A 13,087-nucleotide genomic window follows, 5' to 3' on the forward strand; every position below is an offset into this window, starting at 1 on the left:
GGTGTATGATTTTTCAAGCCAATGCACCACTTGCTAAAAATATTGAACCTGTATAAGTAAAAACACAGGAAACAGTTAAGACTGCTGTTCAGAATTATTAGTAGGGGCTTGTTTAACGTTGATATTTATTGGAATTGTGATAATCTGTTGGTCAAATCCCTGACAAGAAGTTCTCTTTTGTATAGGAATCAAGATGGCATAGCTAAACAAATAAATTTTCTTGATTCCGAAAAGGACTTGACCCCAGATTTTATAGATCAGGGAGAATTCTCTTTGTTTGAAGACTTTGCACACGATTTTAGATTGTAGGAGAGGCCACGAAAGATTACAACAAAGGCACAGCGGACAAAGGATATAGTTGAGGGTTAAACAAAATGAGGTTTATCTTTAAGGTTTAAGATTTACCTTTGAAAGAGTTTTAAGAGGAAGTCAATGTAGAATAAGAGTAGTTAATAATACAATAGAAATATATAGACATTACACGCAATTAAATAGTAAATTAACTGATATAACAGTTGCAAATGTATCAAGTATCTCTTTAAAGTTGTATTAAATTTGTGTGATTTCTGCGCTAATATGGAATTTTGATGCTACATCTAGATGACTTTAAAATTCCAAATGAAACACTTGCAAATTAATAGATTGTAAAGCAGCCAAGTATTACCTGCCCTTCCCCTTTATAGATATTCATAATCTTTAATATTGCTTTTTAATTTTTACAAGCAAAATTGAAAATTTTGTTTAAGATAAATATACTGAGAATGCTTATGAAAATTTAAACTTGTCTTTCTTGCATTGAATGCAGATTGGATCATCAGAAATCCAAATGGAAGAGGTTAAGGTGTAACTACTCTCAAATGGATAAATTAAACTATATACAAGTTTATGTAGACACCATCTCGGAAAAACAGTTTTTTGGATAATTAAAGCATTCATAATTGAATTCCAAGAAAGTTGAAGTCCTGTCTCAATGGCTTAAAGTGAATAAAATGATTGCATGCAGTTGCTGAGATAAGGAAATCATCACTTAAGTGTGCTTGTAGTTTGATAACCATTTTCTACCTCCAATGATGTTAATTTAAGTGGACATTTGATTCATTTAGCTCCTTATTAATGTTCTGCACACACTTTTGTATATCTCCCACAGCAGTAGAATGACAGCCAGTACTAGCTGTTAATTTTAAATGCCATGTGATACTTTCCTGTCGTACATTTAGTTTTAATTTTGCCTGCTGATATACAGGTGAAGTATCAGCTTCTAACATTGTTTTATATTTAAAGTATTTAATGCTCAAAGCTTTCCTGCTAAATAATTATATTCATGTCTTTTTTTTTCTCCATATTATAATTTAATTTTCCTTTATGTATAGGATTCATTTAATTGTGATAATTTTGGGATATATTTTTAAGCACTTTTCTTCAATTATTTTTAAATCAAAGCATTTATTGAATATGACACATCAATACCAGTTACTAAACACTTGCGAGTAAGTACCCCATACAAATATGCCTTGAAGGGCACTAGATTAGCAGGAGTGCTCTTTTTCTCTGTTTATTTAATATACTTGACTTAGTTGTTTAGTGTAATTTCAATAGCCTAATAATTGTCAGACCCTTCAAGATTGACCACACAAAACAAGCATCTCAGTGATGCAGATAAATGAGTAGTGTGATTATACTTCCTTTGGTAGGAGGAAGAAAGGATTTTATTAATGCCGTACTTTTTTTTTTGTTATTTGCTGCTAATGTACAAAATCTTTAAATTTAAAGATGAAAATTCACATTTGTGAGCTAATGTGGGAAAGTTATTGTAATTGATGGGAGAGCCTCATTTGCAGACTTGCCAAACAGTTATCAGAATTGTTTGCCTTCCCTCACAGGTGATGCTTTAACTTTTATAAATCTTTTTCATTTTCAATCTTTAGTGGGGGTGGAAAACTAAATCGCCAAATTTGGATCAAACTTCTCCCTGATATTTTTGAATTATTCAATTTTCAGGTTACTTTATTTGCAAAAGAAATCTACAAATTATTGGCCCTGTAGTGACCATCTGAAAGATGTGAGAGTATCTTTCTGTTCATAGAGAGCTAGCATACACACTGGAAAACATTTGTACCAACATTATCATCCAGCTCAACAGTATGGGCTCCTGAAAGCTAACCCAGAGCAATAATTTAGCATTTGTTCTAAATGCAACTCTGGCCACAGAACTAATTACTTGGCCAATTGCTATAGCTCCTAGAATAGATAAAATGCTACATGTCCTCTATTTCTTTCCCCAGATACAAGACCAAAGCACTACTGTTCTTATTCCACATATCCAGTAAATCTAAAAATTTAGTTAAACTACTTAAGATATAACATTCTCGCCATATTCAAACCACACCTCAAAGGACACATTCCATTCTCCATCATATATTAAGTGCTCTGTGACTAATGTTGCCCATTGGACAGGCAGGAAGATCTGTTAACATCCACTCAAAGACACAAGAGATACACTAGCTACCATTTATTATAGGAAATTAAGACTTGTAGACCATGCTTTGGGTACACCTGTTCATACTGAATCAGTTGAAAGAAAACCAGTGCTGTGCAGAAGTTATTTCAAGTTGGATACTGTTTTAGTTGACAGTGGCTATGTAACACTCACCTGACCTCAACAGATATGGCTGTATTAATCTGCTAAAAATTTGGGAGACTGTCATCTTAAGATCAATCCAACAATTGTTTAATACCAAGTTTTTTCTTTTTTTTTTATGCAACATTATAGTGCATAAGTCATTGTCATTCATATGATCTGAAAATGCTACTTTGAAAATTAGTGAAACATAAGCCAGTTCACAAAAACTTTTGCATGATGTTATTGTTTAGATGTTGAAATATTATGGAGGTAATCTTTATTTATTCGTCTTTACATTTTTTAGTGAACTTGTGTTATTTTCATTTTTACTAATGTTGCCTATTAAAGCTATTACATTATGTTTGTAGGTCTTTATTAAACATTTTGCAGAAGATAAAATTCTGAAGTGATCATTAGTATTGTGATTTAAATTTTTATATTCTTTTCAAAAGAAATTCTACAGCATAAATTTAAATAGATTTCATTTTATGATATTGAGGACTGAATAAAGTTGCTTCTTATTTATAGCAGCTGAAAATTTAATTTCTTCTGGTTTTAGGGCTCAGTATGAAGCTCCAGAAAGCATCAGAGCAAAATTTGGACTCAGTGATACTCGGAATGCAGTTCATGGCTCTGGTAAGTTTACTAAATAGGCCAGGAGTGAACACTATTAGTTTCAAGTGTTTAATATCTTTCTTGACATGTACTACCCTTTTGTCACTTCTACACAAAACTATTTTGTTAAAAAATAAAGGCTGAAAACACACTTAAGGAAACAAACTAATTTATTAATGGTATTATTTCTGGAAAATTTCCATGTCACTTCTCTAAATTAATTTTTATGGCTATTTTGCCTATTTTTGTTTAGAAGTGGGGTGCTTAAGGGTCAAAACTGTATAACTGAGAGACCTCCACATAGCCTTTAAAGGAATGCAGAGAACCATCCAAGGCTATTGACCTAATGTCCAATCCTCACCTTCTCGTGGTGCACCCTGTTGGGTATCTACCTGGATACTAAACAAACAAGGATGGGCTGGCAATTTGGGATTTAGCCGACCAAATTGTACTCTTATTGGCTTAAACCAATATAGAAAATGATGGTACAACATGACAAAATTTCATGCCAGCTGGGGCGTCACCCAGTTAAATAAGGCCCCAGTTGTTTTTGCCAGGGAACCAGGGCGAACAGTAAAAAGTCAGCTACTGGAACAAATCTGAAAGCACACCCCAACTCAACATCACCAGAGTTAAAGATCAGTACTATCAACATAAGAAACCTGAATGGCAAAGAAATGGAGCTAGCTGAGGAATTAGATAAGTACCAGATCGACATAATAGGGGTGTCTGAAACAAAGACAAAAACTGGTGAGATCTTTCTGAATACTAAATACAAAATTTTATATTCAGGAAATGACAATCGAGGAAAAGGAGTAGCCATAGTATTCAACACAAAATACGAGGCTAATCTTGAATGGCAGCCAGTCTCAAGTAGAGTGATGTGAGCAAATATCAGAATGGGGAATTGGACAATGAGACTTATTTGTGCCTATGGTCCCACAGAAGGTTCTACTAAGGTAGAAGTGGAGGAATTTTTTGATGCTTTAGAAAAAACAACTGACACAATGAAAAAGGAAAAGATGGTCCTTGTTGGGGATCTAATTAGCAGAGTAGGAAATGATTGTCAGACATACAAAAATATTTTGGGAAAATTTGGAGAAAAGAGCAAAGCCAATAATAATGGCAAATACCGGTTGGATTTCTCCTCAAGTCATGGACATGGTTATTACTAACACCATGTTCCAACATAAAAATGTGCACAAATTCATATGGAGAGAAGAGGCAAGGAATAAGAACAGTCTCATTGACTATGTTATTGTTAGTGATGTTTTCTCCCTGGTGCAGGACACCAGAGTGTACAGAGGATTTGAAATTGGAAGCAATCACTATATAGTCTTGAGCAGGATAAAATTGAATTTTGTATTGAAAAGAATAACATGTAAAAGAAAGTTTTAAAGCGAATAAAAGTTGAGCAGCTCTCAGATGTGAACTGTAGACTAAAATACACAAAGATTATTGAAGAGAAAATGAAGGAGTTTGAGAACAGGAACCAATCCTTGGAGATTCAGTGGCAAGCCTTGAAGAACACACTGATTGATTCAGCCAGAGAGGCATGTGGTGAGGTTGTCTGCAAGGATAGAAAAATCAGAACTCCATAGTGGATACAGGAAGTTAAAGAGGCAGTGAAGGAAAAGAAGCAAGCATATCAAAAGTTCCTGGCAAATAAGTCAGCTTGTGCTCTTAGAGAATATAGAGACAAATGTAAGAAAGCTAAACACTGTAAAGCTTGCTAAACAAAAGTCATGGGAGGACTTTGGCAAGAACATAGAAAATAAATATCAAGAAGGTGGCAAGTTATTCTGGAGGTTGTTGAAGCTTAGAAATGGAGGAAAGAGTGATCTAAAAGGATTTAGAGATGAAGGTTACATGAAAACAGGAGAAAAAGATATCCTTGAAGTATGGAGTAATTACTTCGAAAAATTGCTAAATGAATCGAGCAGTGATAGCACACTGGTTTAAAAAAAAAAACACTACAGTCAGAAATACATATCCATACTTGAAGTAGAAAAAGCCATCAAAGGCTTGAAATGTGGAAAGGCAGCAGGAGTAGATGATATTTGACCAAAAATGCTGAAATATGGTGGTATATAATCTTACAGTGGCTGTACTGCATAGTTCAGAAAGCTTGGACAGAGGGACTAATTTCCTGATGATTGGAGTAGAGCTCTAATAGTACCCATATATAAAAAGGGAAATAAAACAATGTGAGAATTACAGAGGTATTTCCCTACTGAGTGTTCCTGGTAAGATATATGCAAATATACTTGAGAAATGTTTGAGAGGAATTGTGGAAGAAAAGCTTAGTGAAGAACAAGCTGGATTCAGGTGAAATAGAGGCTGTCAGGATCAGATCTTCACTTTACGACAAATAGTTGAGAAAGCATGGGAATTAACAAAGATCCGTATTTAAGTTTTGTCGATTTGGAAAAGGCATATGATAAGGTGCCAAGAGAGAAGCTATTCAATACGCTACAGTTATATGGTGTCAGTGGGGCATTATATCAAGCAATACTTGTCTGTATTTGAGTTGTAAGTCGACAGTTAGAATTGAAGGAAGTACAGGAAGATGGTTTAATGTTAAATCTGGTGTGAGACAAGGATGTACATTATCCCCTCTGTTATTCATTATCTATGTGGATCACATTATGAAGGAAAGTGGTATTAAACATATCAGAATTGGATATGTTAATGTCAGCTCTTTGCTTTATGCGAACGATGTTATATTTCTAAATAAATCCGCTATAAGTTTGCAAGAGTCCCTGACTAAATTGAATTTAGTCAGGGACTCTTGCAAACCATATCTTTCATATGGTTTGCAAGAGTCTTTCATACCATATGCAAGAAACTTTCATACCATATCTATTACAACAGAACTGTTGTAATAGATATGGTATGAAGGTGAGCATTAAAAAGACAATGAAAATATGTAGAATTGTTGAAAATGTCAACTGTGTTGTGAACGGGGAACCTGTGGAACAAGTAAGACATTTCAGCTACTTAGGCACGATTTTTAGTGAAGATGGTAAATTAAATATGGAAATAGACAACAGAATCAACAAAGCTGGTATGGTAGGAAGTCAATTGAATAAATTCATATGGAATAAGAGAGAAATTAGTCGGAACACGAAATTAGCTGTATACAAGACAGTGTTCAAACCAGTTTTAACTTATGGATCTGAGAGCTGGATCAGAAGTAACACTTGACCAAAGACTAGAGACCGCAGATATGAGAGTCCTGAGAAAGGTTAGAGGCGTGAACAGATGGCATCAATGGCAATATCATATTAAAAACGAGGATATTGGGAAAGAACTTGACATTGTCGGCATCCAGGAATGCATTAGCAGAGCTAATCTCAGGTGGGCAGGAAAATGACCCAGAGGAAGACCAAGATATATATATGTGGATTGATACGGTGCAATGTGCCTTAGACCAGTGCTTCCCAAACTTCTGGATGTCAGGAACCCCTTTGGAGAAACTAAAATATTTCACGGCCCCCCTCGAAAAAAAAAGTCGTAATATAGATATATATTAATATAATATTTATTGTATTTATATATCAATACAAAACATACACAACGAATCGTGCAAAAATCAAATGCAAATATTATATTTTAAGCATCTTACATACACATTTGACATGGCACATTATCTTATATTTTTATATAGATAGATATATTGCTATTGTACATTTGCAGTACAAGCACATGAAACGTAAAACGATTAGTAATAAAGAAAGAATTAAAAACATAAAAGAAGTTTAATAACAATTTAATGTGATGGATGTGTTTCAATACTGCTACACAAAAAGTCAATATCAGGGGAAATATTTGAAACTGCAATTCTTAGATTTCTGCTTTGAAATTAAACTCGTATGAATAAGCTTATATTTACTAATTTTCATTAAGCACTGAAATACGCAGGAAGCAAAATTGTGATCCCGCACCAATGTGTGATTTTTTTCCCATTAAAATATAAAAAAATAACAAAATAGAATAATAAAAATTAAATGTTTCTTTTAAGATAAAAAAATCTACTTAGTCTTAAAACATTTTCAATTTCTTTTCATTATTTCACAGCCCCCCCCCCCCCTTCAACAAAACCTATGTCCCCCAAGGGGGCCGCGGCCCACAGTTTGGGAAGCACTGCCTTAGACGATAGAAATATAAGATCTGATAATGATAATATTGGAGTCTTGACAAGTGACAGACTGATTTGGAGGAAAATTGTAGATAGGAAGTTAGTAATGATGTAAATTTTTCATGTAGTACTATCATATCCTGTACACTCCTTGAGGGTACATGTCAGGAATTTGATTGTTTAGGAGTATCCCTTTTAGGGTATCCCCTGTTTAGAAGTACCCAAGGGGTACCCCTAAACAGGGAGTAGACTGAAGATTGGCATTGCTTTATTGAATTTAGCAGAAATACTCATGAAATTTGTTTCTGCAGTTCCACACTATCAGTTCCTACTATTACAATATTAAACACAGATAATCTGGAATGGCAGGCAATTTCAAGTAGTAATAGGGACAAAAATCAAAGTAAGGATTTGGACAATTGCTTATTTCTGCCTATGTCAGGGGAATTTTTAGTTATTAAAAATGGCAGCTGACAAAGTTAGATCCTTGGAGATCTAAATAAGAGTAGGAAATGAATACTATATATGCAGAAATATTTTTGAAAAATTTGGAGAAAAGTGCAAAGTAAATAATGGGTAGATGCCTACTGGAGATTTCTGTTCAGGCATGGACTGGTCATTACTAATACCCTGTTACAATAGAGATTTTCACATGAAGAAAGGACAAGTCTTATTTGATTTGGGATTGAGTAGATTGTTTGTATATAGAAGGAAGAGGTTGGGCAAAAGAACTGAGCCTTGTGAGACTCATCATTAGTTGTATAGTTAGAAGATAAGGAGGCATCCACTATCACTTAAAGTAAGTATCCAGTCAGAAAGCTGGCTATCCAATTGCAGAAGTTGGAGGTGGGGGGGTATGGGGCACTAAATGATAGTTTACTTAATAGACCTCTGTGCCAACTCGGTCAAAAGCCTTAGAGATATCAAGGGTGACCCTTGAGATTTCTAAACATTTCCATGGTGTTGGTCCAAAGATGGGTGACATAGGTTAGTAGATCCTTAGTTGAACAGTGATGGAATTCATACTGTCAGTCATTTTGTTAGATGAGTCTTCAAGGTGGAATAGAAGTTGGGTGTTCATCGCTCTTTCTATTGCTTTGTAGGTGAGAGAAATTGGACAGTAGTTTGAAGGTAAAGATTTGTCTCTATTCTTAGGAATAGGTTGTACTGTATATGGACTAATATCAGGACTGCAAGATACCAGTGAAATATGAAAGTGTAAATAGGTGCTATATTGGAAGTCAACTCAGAAGCACAGATCTTTTAGAACAATTGGAGAGGACCAGGAGACTATCTAATTTGAACAAAATTTTCTGATATTTCTGGCAAAAGATTAAATGGTGTTGAGTGTTTGGAATAGTTAGATGTTTACCATGTTCTACTATGCACGAATTGGAGAAGTAGGAAGCAAGGAGGTTGGTTTTTTTCTGTGGTTGATAATGCAGTACCATCTGAGTATATAATGGTGGAAGCATTTTAAGCAGAAGTTACAACCAATAGCTTTGGCTATAGCTGAAGGCATGGCTGCTGTTTGAGCAGAATGCAAGTTTTTCCTGTTTTTAGCTCTGTCAAAGTCAGTTTTTGATGTAATTTTCTTGTAGCTGTTCTGGGATTTGGTGTAAGCAGTATAGAATGGTGTAGTTTTGGATGCAAGCTAGTTGTGGTATGCCTGACTCTTTTGTACAACCCTGGCACTCCTGAATCAGAACTTAGTCTCCAACTTATATTCTTGTTTGGGTATCTTTACTTAACATTATTTAATGATGTTATTCACCTAGAATTATAGTGGATATGATACCCAGCATTACTCTACTCTTTAGTCAACCCATTTTTTTTATTATTATTTATTATTATTACGGGTATCTCCATGGAGTCAGTAGACTCATCGCGGGAGACCCAAACTAGCAAAACAATATCTGTCATATCTCTTCTTGAATTCATTTACAGACGAAGAGCTCACAACTAAGTCAGGCAATGAATTCCACTCATTCACCACCCTCCAGGCAAAAAACCTTGTTCTGACACCTTTGTTAACCACACTCTTCTTTAATTTCCAGAGATGACCTCTTGTTCTTCCATCACTATCACACAGCTGAAACATTTCCCCTGCATCAATCCTATAAAAACCTTTTAGTAATTTGAATGTTTCTATCATATCCCCTCTTCTTCGCCTATCAACCAATCTCTGCAATCCACAAGCTCTCAATCTATCAATGTAGGGAGCATTTTTTATATCACTCACCAACTTGGTCACTCTTCTCTGAACCCTCTCCACAGCCTCCGAGGAATCCAGGTGACCAGACCTGAGCACAGTAATCCAAATGTGGAAGTATCAATGCTTTATAAAGGGGAATAATAACCTCTTTATCTCTGGATGTCAGTGTGTTCCTCAACAACCAAGTAATCCTATGTGCAATCTTGGACACCTTAGCAATGTGTCCTCTGAACTTCATCTCCCTATCTACCAATACCCCTAAGTCCCTAGCCTCATCAATCTCTTGGAGTACCTTTCCATCGATGTAGTACACAGCTGGTAATCTTTTAATCCCAAAATGCATGACTTTACACTTTTCCACATTGAACTGACATCCATTTTCTTTTGCCCATTTTACCAGCTTATTTAAATCCTCCTGCAAACTTTCAACATCAGCTTGATTTTTTATTGCACTACACAACTTTGCATCATCAGCAAACAACTGAATATCTCCCTTTAAGCCGTTTCCTATATCATTTATATACAAATTAAACAACATTGGCCCAAGCACAGAGCCCTGAGGCACACCACTGGTCACCTGCCTCATTCTGGACTCGGCTCCTCCATACACCACCTTATGGTATCTCTCCCTGAGCCATTCTCCTATCCATATCACCAATTTAATATCCATTCCCATCTGCTCCAATTTGCGTAACAGTGTTCTATGGGGTATCCTGTCAAAAGCCTTAGCAAAATCCAGAAGTACCACTGTGTAGCCAGTTCCTTTGTCCAACTCAGATGTTATTCTATTATGAATAGTTAATAGATTGCTAAGGCAGGATCTACCTTTAACAAAACCATGTTGGCCTCTATAGAGTATCATATCCTGATCCACCCATTCTTGAATTTTGTCTTTAACCAACTTTTCCAATACTTTTACCACTACTCCTGAGATGGTGATTGGTCTGTAATTCAATACCGCAGTTTTAGAGCCACCCTTATGCAAAGGAACCACTTTGCCTAACTTCCACTCCCTAGGGACCATACCAGAGTTCAAACTTAAATTAAATATCCAGGTAAGAGGGGTTGACAATTCATTTGCACATTCACGTAACACCCGAGCTGATATTCCATCTAAGCCTACTGCAGTGTTTGCATTTAAGTTTTGCAATATATTTAATACCTCTGATTCTTTAGCTTCAATTCTCACATTAGGTATTGCTATAGGTATAGAGATATCCTCACTTGGGTGATAGACTTTTGAAAAGTGATCACTCAGTAACTCGACTATTACATCTGATTTTGTCACCTCAATACCATCAGCACCCACTAAGGTTATCCTTCCGAAGTCATTCTTCCTCTTACTTGCCACATAGCGGAAGAACTCTTTGGGATTACCCTTGATCTCTTTGGCTAAGGTCTTCTCATAATCTGATTTAGCTTTTCTTACTATGCTGGTAACCTTCCTAGCTTGAGCCTTGTACTGCTCATGGCTGTCCTGATCGCCTTTCTCCTTGTAAATTCTCCATAACATTTTCTTTTTTTGCAGTTCAAGCTTGATACTACTGCTCATCCATCTAATGCCTGCCTTGTTTGACCTCCTGACCATGAGGACACAATCTGATATTGCTTTCCTCAGATACCCGCTGATTTTATCCCAAGCACTGCTAACATCTTTTCCTTGCAATATGTTCTGCCATGGGATGGCTGCAAGCTCACTCCGAAGCTTATTATAATTGCCTAACCTGTAGTTCCGTACATACCCCTTCTTAATAGAAAAATCCACAGATTTTGCAACCTCCCAAGTCAATGCCACATGATCGCTTTCACCAACTGGAGGTAACGAGGACACCTTACTTATGCATATAACCTCTGAACCAATAATCTTCCTGTACACCCTAAGTGCATTAGTCTGTTAGTATGATTCTTCTTGTAAACTGGTGTAAAATCTTTTAGACCAGCTAAATACATGCATTTAGCTGTTCTTATAGCTTAGTTGCTTCAGCCATTATTCTAACAAAATTGTGTAGTTTTCAATTTCCATCAAGTTGCAACTTAACTGTGTATTGCTGTACAAGGTTCTGTTTACACCAAATTTATTTTAAACTGCTTTTCTCATGCCACCTTATAGTCTAATTCAATGTCTACAAAACTTATACATCTATGATTTCTTATAAGGTAAAAATCTGGTACCTAGCAACCTCTATTTGACTACTCTCTAATTTTCCCTTAATTTTTCTTATCCTTTTTTTTTAAATGTGCATGTATAAATCTTTCCTTAGAACAGTTAGTGAGGAGTCCTTTCTCATGATTTGTTTTATTATTTCCTATTATAAATTGGTACAGTGAGCTAAACTCCAGTCATATGGGGTTTTGACATTTTGACCAGGCTTTCAAAATTATACATTTTGAAAGCCTGGTCAAAATGTATAATTTTGACCAGGACACTGCAAAATTTTTCTTTCTTCAAAAATTCAGCATTTTTAGTCAAATATCAGTTCCATCTCCCTTTCATATTTTCAATGCATTTTCTTCTGGTATCAGTGTGTGTTCTGATTTTTAAGAGGGGGGGGCTGAAATGTTCTGATAAACACCTAGAACAAAAATGATATTAAAGCAACTGATATAACCACAAGAAAGAATATATCTTAACCTTTTTAACCTGCCATGTTTTATCAAATTGTAATTTATTCTTTTTCTTTTAGGATATATCAGAGGTTTTGAAGAAATTTGAAGACTGAGGGCTGTCAAGTTTTTTGGGCTGCAAGAAGTCTGCATTTGAGATTCACCAAACTTTGAGACTTTAGGGGGACTGTGCCCCTCAAGCCTCCCAGAATATCCAACAGTTGTCAGATGGGTGGCCAAGTTTAAAACTGGCATCCTGAGACAACAGATGCTCCCAAGTGAGGATGATCTTTCACAGTGATCACACCTGAAAACATCATTTCAGTGCATGCACAATTCTTGATGATAAACAAATACCAGCAAAAACATTGCAAAGTCTCCTCTGGAGATATTTGGGAAACAAGTTGGGATCATTATCGACTAACATCTGGACATGCAGAAGCTCTCAGCGAAGTGGGTTCCCAAATATTTGATTGCTGACCGAAAGAGAGAATATGTGCTATCATCTCAAGGGATTTTGGGTCATTTTGAGAAATTGAGTGCAAATTTTTTGACTGGTTTGTTTGTGACTGTTGAAATGTGGCTTCACTATGACCCACAGACCTAACAGTAGTCAATGGAGTGGAGATGTTAAGGTTCTCCATGGCCAAAGAAGTTCAGATCCCAAAAATCAGACAGATGGTGTAATCCTTACCAAGTGCCTCAAGGAAAGGTAACTATTACAGCAGCAGTTTATTCAACAGCTCTGAAGGAATTGAAGGAAGTACTGAAGGAAAAACACCACTGGAAACTGAGTCATGTTGCTTTTGCAGGACAATGCACCTGTTCATGCTGCTCATGAAACCTAACACAGACAGTACATAACTTGTGCTTTCAATGTCTACCTCACCTG

At 35.8% G+C, this 13,087-nt stretch overlaps 1 protein-coding gene across 2 annotated transcripts in view; it reads left to right on the forward strand.

Annotated features, from left to right (window-relative positions):
• The window catches only part of LOC150095331 (nucleoside diphosphate kinase 6, mitochondrial-like), a 43,891-nt gene that overhangs the window by 26,600 nt on the left and 4,204 nt on the right, over window positions 1-13,087 (forward strand). For both annotated transcript variants that reach the window (XM_090410235.1, XM_090410236.1), the window contains exon 5: window positions 3,180-3,256. In XM_090410235.1, the coding sequence (XP_090266361.1) occupies window positions 3,180-3,256 (77 nt within the window). The remainder of the gene's footprint in view (window positions 1-3,179; window positions 3,257-13,087) is intronic.

This window comes from Typopeltis vanoorti, chromosome 20 (genome assembly GCF_054136105.1).
Source record: "Typopeltis vanoorti isolate ZY-2024b chromosome 20, IOZ_Tvanoo_1.0, whole genome shotgun sequence".
NCBI lineage: Eukaryota > Metazoa > Arthropoda > Arachnida > Uropygi > Thelyphonidae > Typopeltis > Typopeltis vanoorti.